The sequence below is a fragment of the Sander vitreus genome, chromosome 10 (genome assembly GCF_031162955.1).
Source record: "Sander vitreus isolate 19-12246 chromosome 10, sanVit1, whole genome shotgun sequence".
Lineage (NCBI taxonomy): Eukaryota > Metazoa > Chordata > Actinopteri > Perciformes > Percidae > Sander > Sander vitreus.
Window position 1 is genome coordinate 9,861,049 of NC_135864.1, and position 10,830 is coordinate 9,871,878.

The 10,830-nt window shown below is 41.0% G+C and overlaps 2 protein-coding genes across 2 annotated transcripts; both read right to left on the minus strand.

The window, feature by feature from the left end:
* Nucleotides 1-567: 567 nt before the first annotated feature.
* LOC144524129 (heterogeneous nuclear ribonucleoprotein A0-like) lies at nt 568-2,215 on the minus strand. Its single transcript, XM_078260167.1, has one exon. The coding sequence runs from the start codon at nt 2,142-2,144 to the stop codon at nt 1,242-1,244; it is 903 nt and encodes a 300-aa protein (XP_078116293.1). The 5' UTR covers nt 2,145-2,215; the 3' UTR covers nt 568-1,241.
* Nucleotides 2,216-7,547: 5,332 nt separating this feature from the next.
* LOC144524128 (heterogeneous nuclear ribonucleoprotein A0-like) lies at nt 7,548-9,286 on the minus strand. The gene has a single exon (XM_078260166.1). It carries the CDS (start codon nt 9,214-9,216, stop codon nt 8,305-8,307), a length of 912 nt encoding a protein of 303 aa, XP_078116292.1. The 5' UTR covers nt 9,217-9,286; the 3' UTR covers nt 7,548-8,304.
* Nucleotides 9,287-10,830: the final 1,544 nt, after the last annotated feature.

Sequence of the window (10,830 nt, forward strand, 5' to 3'; positions counted from 1 at the left end):
ACTGTCTTGCGGGTATATATATATATATGTATATATATGTACACAAAAATCTATTAAATGAAATTTGGAAAATTACATATTTAGTAAGTTTAAAAAGGTGTTATGAATCAAGTGTAGTGACGTTCTTAAAATGTATTACTGACTGCATGCGTGTGGGTTTATGAAAGTAAACTAAACTTTTTTTCTGAAAACACCGAGTACATATCAGACTGCATCCATGTGGATTGGCTTATTCGCTCATTGTATTGAAGGTTGCATGTCAATTATTCTCCAAAAACCTGGTATCAGGAGCAACCATAGACAGTATATAAGAAGGGAGCAACTCAGCTAAATGCACACAATCAGATTCTCCTATTCCAAGTAAATAAAATGGCCGATGAAAACGCATGCATTTGCAGGCAACACTCCCTCCTGGTGGTAGCTTTGTGAAATCAATTCATAAGGTTACAAAAGGCAGATTATCCAAGTATTGGTGATAAAATGCATCAAACTCCAACTACCACAGAGATTTTAATGCACCTGCTGAAATGCAACCCACACGATTTGAATTAAGACTACGAGATATGATAGATTTTCAAAACATTAAAAACTTTAATAAAAGCAGAATCAAACAGGGGTGAAATGAACACATGGATTTGAAAACAGTTTTAATCTAAACAAAAACCTGAAAATGGGACGGGTGGAAAAAAAAATAATAATTTACAGATAACAGTCCGTGACATTTCTCCAAAAAATACTTTGTCACGAAAGTGTTTTAAATCAAGAAACTCAAGCAATCGAGTCCCATGCTGCCCGACACTGCCACCAACATTACTTAAAACCCTGAGTTCATGATGCAAAAATAACACACATCTGGCTAGTTTGCAAGACAAACAAACTCAATTCTGAGTTGGGAAGCAGTGACTGACATTGATTAACGTTACGGCTTTACAAATGGTTCAAAGCAAGTCTTTTCCCAACATAACAAAAGTACAATTCAATAATTCACAATTCTTAGTAGTAAAGTCCATATGTGTGGAATAAGATGACAGATGGGGACCGGATGGTGGAGCCAGGGTCCAGAGGACAGCCTCATTCATTCCGTGTGGGTGATGGGCAATGCTCCCTTATCTGAACTCAACAAAGACCCCCCCCTCACCCGGGCATGTGTGTGCGGGTGTGTGTGTGTTTGTGTGTGTGTAAATTCAAGTTCGCTGTAATCAGAATTTCCCCCATGGACATCACAAAACTTGAGGGAGCCCTTAATACCCACCACTGAATCCACCACCACCACCCCGGCCGTAGCCACCGCCGCCTCTGTTGTAAGGAGGCGCGCTCCTGTGAGCGTTGTAGGTGCCCTTCACTGCACCATAACTAGAGTGCTGCTGTCCGTAGCCATCCCCAAAGTCACCATTACTGTATCCACCCCCCATCTGGTTGTCATATCCTCCCTCGTCGTATCCCCCATATGCCCCGTATCCTCCGTATCCTCCACCGCCGCCACCGTTGTAACCCCCGCCATAGCCGCCACCGTAATTGCTGCCGTAGCCGCCTCCGTAGCCACCACCTCCTCTTCCGCCGCCATAGCTTTGCATCCCCCTTCCTCGACCTCTTCCGCGGCCACCGGTGGACATCTCCTGCTTGGTCAGAGCTTTCTTCACCTCCACCTTGTTCCCGTTGATGACGTGGTACTTTGTCAGCACTGCTTTGGTGGCGGAGTCAGTGTCCTCGAAGAAGACAAAGCCGAAGCCCCTCTTCCTACCGGTCTGCTTGTCAGAGATGATCTCGGCCTTCTCCACCACGCCGAACTGGGAGAAGTACTCGGTCAGGTTGTCTGCCTCGATGTGGTCTTTCACACCGCCGACAAAAATTTTCTTAACGTTGGCGAGGATGTCAGGGTTATTAGCATCCTCTCGTGCTATGGCCCTTTTCAATTCCACGTCGTGGCCTTCGACGACATGTGGCTTAGCCGCCATTGCAGCGTCGGCCTCCTCCGGTGTCGAGTAGGTGATAAAGCCGAAACAGCGGGACCGGCCGAGCTGCTGGTTCATGACCACAACGCAGTCATTGAGCGTGCCAAACTGTTCAAAATACTTGCGGACGCCATCTTCTGTGGTCTCCACGTTGAGGCCTCCGACAAAAAGCTTGCAAAGTTTGGTGGCCATGATTAAATTTCTTCTGAGGATGGTAAGCGGAGACCGTCCCTCTTCGTCTTCTTCAATGAGCAACGTCAGGGCGGGCCTTTGGCTCACTTGCCATCGTAAGACGTTACCGTCGCTGATTGGTCACCTTGAAAAAAATCACCAGTCTCATTGGCTCACAAGCGTTTCACGTTGTTGCTGCCTTCGAATGCTGTCGGGAATCTTAGATTCAATTGCTGAGGAGTAAGGAAAGTGTGAATTTCAACCTTTTGTGGTCGTTCGTTTTGTTTTAGTACAATACAAAGCACATAAATAAAGCTATGTCCCGATTTATTAACCTATTCTTATATCATTGGTACTGTATAACCACCGAACACAGCATATATGATGCCTACTTAAATATAACAGCCATCACTCTTTCATCATGGTTAATAAAGCACTGATGCTCTTAGATAGTACTTTTGAAAATGAAAATAATTTTAGAATTGAAAGTAGGGATTATATATTAATTATTTAAAATGCGATTTGAAGGGCATGCACATTTTCTAATACATATGGTCTGGTGTGTTGCCTAGAAAATGGCATAATCTATTTAACATAATGGCTATTTATTTATTGCTTCAGGACAGAGAGACAGTGGTTGACTAGTGTGACAAGTGGTCACATTGGCCTTGAACCCATAGCAAAAATATACAAGGAAGAACAAACACTGAGCCAACAAAAAATTGTGCAGACAGTTCTGGTTTCTTTGAAGAACAGTGCTGACACACTTTGGTGATTTTTGCTATTTTTACAAAATGTAAATGATTTACTGTATACTACTGTATATGTCTAACATGTTACTCTGTGGCTGTGCACATTTTTCAAATATGGTCTTCCTTGTGAGTTGAATGATCAGTGCTTAACATCTCAGATTTGTGCTTTTAAGTTGTGAAATAGTTTAAACTACAGTTAAATTAGCTCTGAGATAGCTTTGATAAGTCAAGTCAATCTTATTTATATATTACAAATTTCCTTCAAGGGGCTTTACAATTTGTACAGCATACAACATCCTCTGTTATTGATTAAGAAAAATCAAAATTCCCTTTAGGAGGAAACCTCAGAAAAAGCAACAGAGGAGGGATCCCTCTTCCAGGACAGGGAGAACTGGTCACACTGGTCTTGAACCCATTGCAAAAATATAAACAAACGATAAATAGTGCTGACCCACTTAGGTGATTTTTGCCTCAAAGGGCTGTGAACAGTTTAGGTTAGCTGAAGTCAGTCTTTTCACAGTAAGTAAGCCTCTTTCCCCAAAGCTGCTGGAAAAAGACTATTCAATGTGCTTCTCCAACATAGTTCAAAAGAATCCACAGCACATCAATGCATGTTGCGACATGCCCAGGTTTTGAGCCAGTACTAGCTGTTATAGCTGTTTTCTGCAGATTAACTAGATTTGTCACCAGGAAAGCTGCAGTGTTGGGTTTGGGAAGCATGTTTTTTTTGTTGTCATTTGTTTTAAATGTACCACTAGCACCACACTCAGCTCCTTATATTTGATGTGTTTGACTCCCAACTCAAATTCTACAATCTTAAAGGGTACCCTGTGGAGTTTCAGACTTCTAGCAGGCCATGGAGCTAGGGCTGCATGATGTGAGGAAAATATCTAATTGCGATTATTTTTGACTGATATTGCGATTGCGATATGATGCATGATATTGGAGGAAATTATCATTTTGGTGATTTTTGCGAGGATCTGTACCAAAAGATTGTTTCTTTAGTCTGTCGGATACAATTTCTAGGCCGGGACATCTCTGCAGCACCTCAATACTTAATTAAGAATGGTTTGACACATATTTTGCCTTTAACAACTATTGCTCCCCCGTGCGATTTGGATATTGCACTAGTCCATATTGCGATTTCGATGAAATTGCGATTAATTGTGCAGCCCTATATGGAGCATCATTTTTTAACGTGTGTCCCAGTTTTGTCTTTTGCACATGCATGTGATACCCACTCCTGCTAATGATTTTACACTGTACCACTGACCTACAGGTGAGCCAGTGAACAATCCAGGATTTAAAATACTAAAATATCAGCTCTGAAATGCACTTAAACACATATGTTAGACCTCCAGGATACACACAATGATTTTTGGTGACTAACACTGAATGTAAACATAACTTTTGTTTGTTTACATGTGAACTCCACGGGGCTCCTTTAAAATTGTCAAAATACTTGTGCATATATACAGAGGTGATACCCATCACAAAATTACGTTTACAAATCCTTTGGTTTCACTTGAAACAAAAACTTTGCACTACCACAGGCCAGCCAAGTTGCTTATACCTGCACCAAAAAAATGACACGTCTCCAAATGCACTCAGATTAGATTTGACATGAACCTGGTTGAGTGAAACATGATATCCACAACTTTAGAGCTTTGGCCTCATCTCTGCAAACCTCATCTGTCCAGTCAGTGTGACCACCAATTCAAAACCTTATTTCAACTCCTTCGTGGCAGGTATCACTAGGGGAGACATGCAACCAAACTATACTCAATGTAAATAAGTAAGATAACAAGTCTCAGTGTATAAAAATATATAATTTATTGTAGATTCATAAAAAGCACAGCCAACATAACAGAGGCTTCCTTTTCCTATGGGATGATCAGAAATCGTCAAGCACCATTATCCTATAAAAAGGATAGAGAACAAAAGTAAAATTTTCACTCCACTCCCAACAGCATCACTTAAACAGTATTTGTGTCACACACGACATAGCAAGTTAGGAGTCACTAGTGCTGCTGAAACGTCACAGTACATCAGACAGGATTTAAAAATGCCCTTCCTCCAATTTTATAAAACTAAAGGGTACTTGTTATGCGTTGGCTTGTTTTTTCATATCCTTCCAGCAAAGACAAAGTGTACATTTAAATTTTCTCCAATAGCAGTGGTTGTTACAATCAAGGCACCAATGCTAAATCCAGGAAGCAAGTCAAGGTTATTCTGTCAGATGTATTGTTTGTTCATCATGCAGTTTAATGTTAAACTTTATGGTTACTGGAGCTCATTAAAATAAATGACCGTTAAATTTGTCTCTGTGAGAGCACTTCCCAGTAGTGATTTTTGCTCCATCCTTTACATTTAAAATAAAAACAGCTTACCAACAATACATGGTCAGCAGACTTAAAGACGTAACAGTAGACCAGATTGCTTCAAGCATGCAAGTCTGAAATTAAAACTGGGGAAAAAAAACAATGCTGCACCTCTTCTTCTGAAATTTTCATAATGTATACATATTCTGTAATACAATTCTTAGGCCAATGTTGGTATTTACACCCCCAGAGCCCGTTACATGCAATTACATTTTGGTGCATTAAAAGGACTAGTGCAAAAAACATTAAATATTGCCCAATATTCTGACCACTATGATCAACTTTTTTCACCTAGCAACTTACATAGATTCAGCAACACCCACTGTTGTCTTCAGGTGCAGAAGTGCATTGTAATAAAGTAAACTCAGCCAAAGTTTGCAGCCTTTAGTCCATTACTAGTTTACAGGCACTGCATCAAGCTGCAGAGGTGAACTGCAATCCGCATTGATCCTGTCAGCCAACAGACCTTCAGAAAATTTAGTATGTCTAATATAAATTTTTTTTCCCCCCCCCACATCCCAGTACATAGCGCACGCCATCAATGCTGTTCAGTAACATTGAAACGTGAAGGTCTTGTGAGGTTTACATGCAGTATCTTGCCCATCAAGGACTCTTACTTCCTGATTTAAGTTACTGTAAGACACGTGGGGTTGTGTAAGCATGTGACTTTCCATTGTTCCTGGTCTTGAAACGTCTGCAGACAAATGTTCATCAACACATGTTAAACCTCAAAGCTCTGTTATAGAGTTTCTTTGGGGCCACATGCAAAATGGTTAAGCAGTTCACATTTCATTAACACATACCACAGAAAAGGGAAGAAAAAAAAAAGTTCAGGTATTCCTAATTTGGAAACACAGCAATAGTGCCAAGCTCTCACACACAACCTGTTATTTAGGCGTTTAAATAAAACCTGTAGACTTAAAAAAAACCCAAGACAAACATTGTAATCAAACATTTTATTTTGAATCCCACAGTGCCCAGAGTGCAAATTCTCCCAGGTCATCAGCATCAGAGTAAGTGGTCTTAAAATAAATCTGAGGTCAAAAGGGGATTAAAAGATTAATGGAACACTTAAATAAAAAAAAATATTCACATAAAATTATGTTTTTATGACTCCGTTTAATACCGAATACTTGCCTGTAAAAGTCCTTTTAATCAAGGACACAATCACTCCAACATAGCACTTTGCAGATCCATTATTAATAGTCAGTGCTGGTCATTGGGAAGAGAACATTTACAATTGCACTGGGACACTGTGTTATCAAAATTCCCCTAAACTTTATAACCCACCAAATCTTCAATAAAACATTTTAGAATAAAACCCATGTTAGACTCTTCAAAATGCATTTAGACCACACTGGGGAATCCTTGTGAAAACTGACTTCACCTGAGGGGGAGAAGGCACAACCACTCTCCGGTTCCCCAGTCGTGGAGAAACACACCCCATCGATTTCAGGGTGATGTCCTCATGCCCAGGTTACCGTAGCAACCTGGAGGAGATGGGAGAGAAACAGAGTGAGAAACTGGACAGAGCAAGGTTTTCTGGAAGAGACACCAATTTACTCGTTCCATTATTTCATTTAATGGTGGAACAAAATTTGGGTCCCCTTCCACCCACTTTAAGTTCATTAAAGACCAAATTAAGTAACCCCTCCCCATTTTGTTTTTATTTAATATTAGCTATATAAGACGCATTGAGCTATGATTAAAGTGTCAGTTATGTTGTTTAAAATTAACTAAAAGGCACACTTGTGCACCATCTCAAAGATATTCCATACATGGTTGACCAACACAGAGTGAAGACAGGTTGATTTACATACCTAGTTTGCTGGATGTGGATATCCTAAAGAGATATTTCAGACTCCTATCACAATCGACCCCAGGTAATCAACAGGGTCCTGATGTATCCTATAAACAAACTGCTACGGCTATTATGGCTGGGATAGCATACTGGAATACGAGTAAGAACACCTAATAGGAAGTAGGAATAATCAGATAAATATCAGAGCCCTCATGCCCACAAATTGATGTATTCAAATATGTCAAAAAGTAAAAAAAATATTTAAAAAAGTCATTACTATTATAAAAACCACATAATTTTAAAACAAGGTCAAACCCTACAAAGCCTACATGCATTGGCTGTGGGTAACCATTGTGTAACCATTTCACCCACCTGAGTGTAAGGGAATAAACTGGGATAGATGCCATGTAACTAAAGCAAGATGATGTCACTTATAAAACCTGTGGATAAACTTGAGGAAGCCTGGTTAAATAAGTAAAATAAACTAAGCTAAGTGGTATAACGTTTTATTTAAAATGAACATACATAAAGCATACCAAAGTGTTTAACAGTAGGTTTTGTTCTCCAGACATGAAAGTATACAATATACATTAGATATTGCTACAGGGAATGAAAAATGAACAATATTTAGACTGAAACTATTACTATGCGTAAGGAGAGTTTGGGTACAGTATGGGGGAGGAAACAAGGAAACTGGATCCTGCAGTATCACGTTCCCGCCTTTGCTGAATGACTCAAGTAGATAATCATACAAGTTGATGTTATATGACAAGCTATGAAACCACAAAACATCTCCATACATTGAAATCACACGAAGATTACTCCAGGAAACAAAATCTAATTGCTTAAAATGCAAATATTAGGATAATCAGCAAAACAATCCTACATCGAAATTTGCAAAACAACGAGTGAACGCAAATAAAAAATATTCAACTCTAAACCACAACTACACGCGTTGGCGTGGGTACATAATAAAAAAAGGGATCACTGTATGTTTTATTCTTCATTTTTAACGTGTCCTAGTTGAACGGCAACAGCTGCTCGTTATTATCAGGTTTGTTGGGAAGTGACCTTCCTACCTGTTTGGGGTTTGAGGTCTGAAGGTTAGGGGGTCTCTGTGTCCGTATCTCTGCCATTGTTGGATTTCACGGCAGACGCCCCGTTACTGAATTTGATTTTGGCGTCCAAATCCTGGCTGGAGGTAATTTATGGCAGGGGTGGGGGGTGGTTAATTCGTGCAGACTCATTTAGTAGCCGCCGCCGTAGCCCCCCCTGGGGTAGCCCCCACCGCCGCCTCCTCTGGTGTAGGGAGCAGCGCTCCTTTGGCCGCCGAAGGGTGGTACTTTCATGGGGCCGTAACCAGAAGAATGCTGGCCATACCCGCTGCCAAACTCGTTGTAGCCGTTTCCACCGCCGTAGCCACTTGTCTGCTCTCCATAACCACCCCCATAAGGTCCGCCGTATCCTCCGTAGCCGCCACCGCCGCCGCCACCACCGTTGTAGCCTCCGCCATTTCCATAGTTGTAGTTTCCGCCGTACTCCCTGCTGCCGTAGCCATTTTGATTTCCCCTCATGCCTCCTCTACCTCTGCCTCTCGGCGCCATGCCGGTTCTGTTGGCCGCCTGCATCTCCTGCTTGGTCAGGGCTTTCTTCACCTCAACTTTGTGTCCATTGACGGTATGAAACTTCACCACAACTGCTTTGTCGGCTGCGTCGTGATCTGTGAAGTAAACAAAGCCGAAGCCCCTCTTCTTTCCGGTCTCCTTCTCCGAGATGACTTCGGCCTTCTCGATTTGGCCGTACTGAGAGAAGTAATCGCTCAGATGTTCCTCTTCGATATCGTCTTTCAGACCACCAACGAAGATTTTCTTCACCTTTGCTAGGGCCTCTGGCTTGTTGGCGTCTTCTCTCGCCACGGCCCGCTTCACCTCGACCGAGTTGCCGTCGACGGTGTGAGGCCTAGCCGCCATTGCTGCATCGGCCTCCTCTGGTGAGGAGTAGGTTACAAAGCCGAAACAGCGGGATCGCTGTAGCTGCTTGTTCACGACGACAACGCAGTCGGTAAGGGATCCGTACTGCTCAAAATGCTTGCGCAGGCCATCGTCGTCGGTGTCCACGTTTAGACCCCCGACAAAAAGTTTGCAAAGCTGATCAGACATTTTTGAATAACGAAAGGCTATTTTTCACTCAATGTGCGTTAATCTCAAAATGGTGGTGGGGGATGAACGCAGCAGTATTTATACCCGACGCGTTTTTTTGTTTTTTTTTCCAGGATGATGAAGTAATGTCCCGCCCTACACTGCCGTAGATTGCCTCTGATTGGTTTACCCGTACCCGGCCCCAACCAATCCCAGTCCACGTGCATAAACCTAACCAATCCAACCAACAAAGTCAACGAGAACCAGTCAATCAGAGGGACAGTAGGGCGGGTCATGCCTTCGCCATCTTAGAAAAAAAATTTGCGTTGTGACGACAGATTAGCTAAAAAAATCGTTAACACCTCTTCCGGTCCGCTAGTCTTTGTGTTGTGGGACAAAAGACATCCGCTATTATGTTTAAAACGTATAAAACGACCTTATGAAAAGTGAGTTTAGATATAAAATATAAGTTTGAAATACTAAAGACAATACATTAAAAAAAAAATACGTTGTATGGGTCGCGGTTTCGTTGCAGGACGGTTTTAGTGTCATTCAATAATGCATCGATCAAATGCAGTCGTTCTGATATTCATAAATAATGATAAATGAAAGCTACATTTTGGAATGGCAAGATCAGCGACTTTCTTTCTGTGTACTGCTTTCTTCTGATTTGGTCCAGAAATAACGCTAACAAATCGTAATTAACAAAACAAATGACTATGGGGTCATGAGTAACGTTTATTTGATAACGTTCATTTCTCATTCATAAAAAATAAGCAATAGTTGAATAGTCTTTTAATTCAATAGTCAATTGTCATTTTTTTTGTTGATAACCAACCAAAGGTTTAAGTAACAAACTGGTTCCAGCTTCCCAAATTTGAGGATTTGTAGCTGTGCTTATTAACACTGTAATTTGAACTTTTGGACTGTTGGGTCAAACTAAACTACTGTATTTTAAAATGTTGCATCAGGCTCTGGAAACTTGTATTGGGCATACAGATAAGTGATCAACACTACAGTGTATTACCATCTGTAAGCAAGCTTTTTACTACTAGATGAAAAAATGCCCACACAGAACGCTGACCTCTTCAGACCATGGAGATGTAGTTTCAGGTGAAAGACACAACACTTGGTTGCATTTCCATGTCAACAGAATTGCATTGAATCGTTAATCTCACCACACCTACCGGGGTTTATGGTAATGCTGATGTTAGAGCCCACAGAGCAAAGTAGACATTACAAATAAAGAAACACTGAAATCAAAGTTCACTAAGATCTTTATGAGGCATATTGCTCATGAAACAATCCCTTTATCTATTTCTACCAACACAAATACACAGGACAGTCTGTGTCTTTACAGATACAGTTCCAATCATTTATGGACACAAATGAGGCAACTTTTGGTTCGTCAAATAAACAACAAATGGAAGAAACGATTGACTACAAGACTGATCCAGTTTAACATAAAACTGCACTTTTAGATTGCTTAGAGTGGGTGTTTAGGGTTGTGCATTAGTTTTAACTGAAGTCCAGATTTGTGTACATCTTGTTCTGATCACATTCCCAGTCCATCCATCCTTTACAGTAGATTTTTAAAGTCATAGAGGATGAGTCATTTGACCAGATGACCAAAAG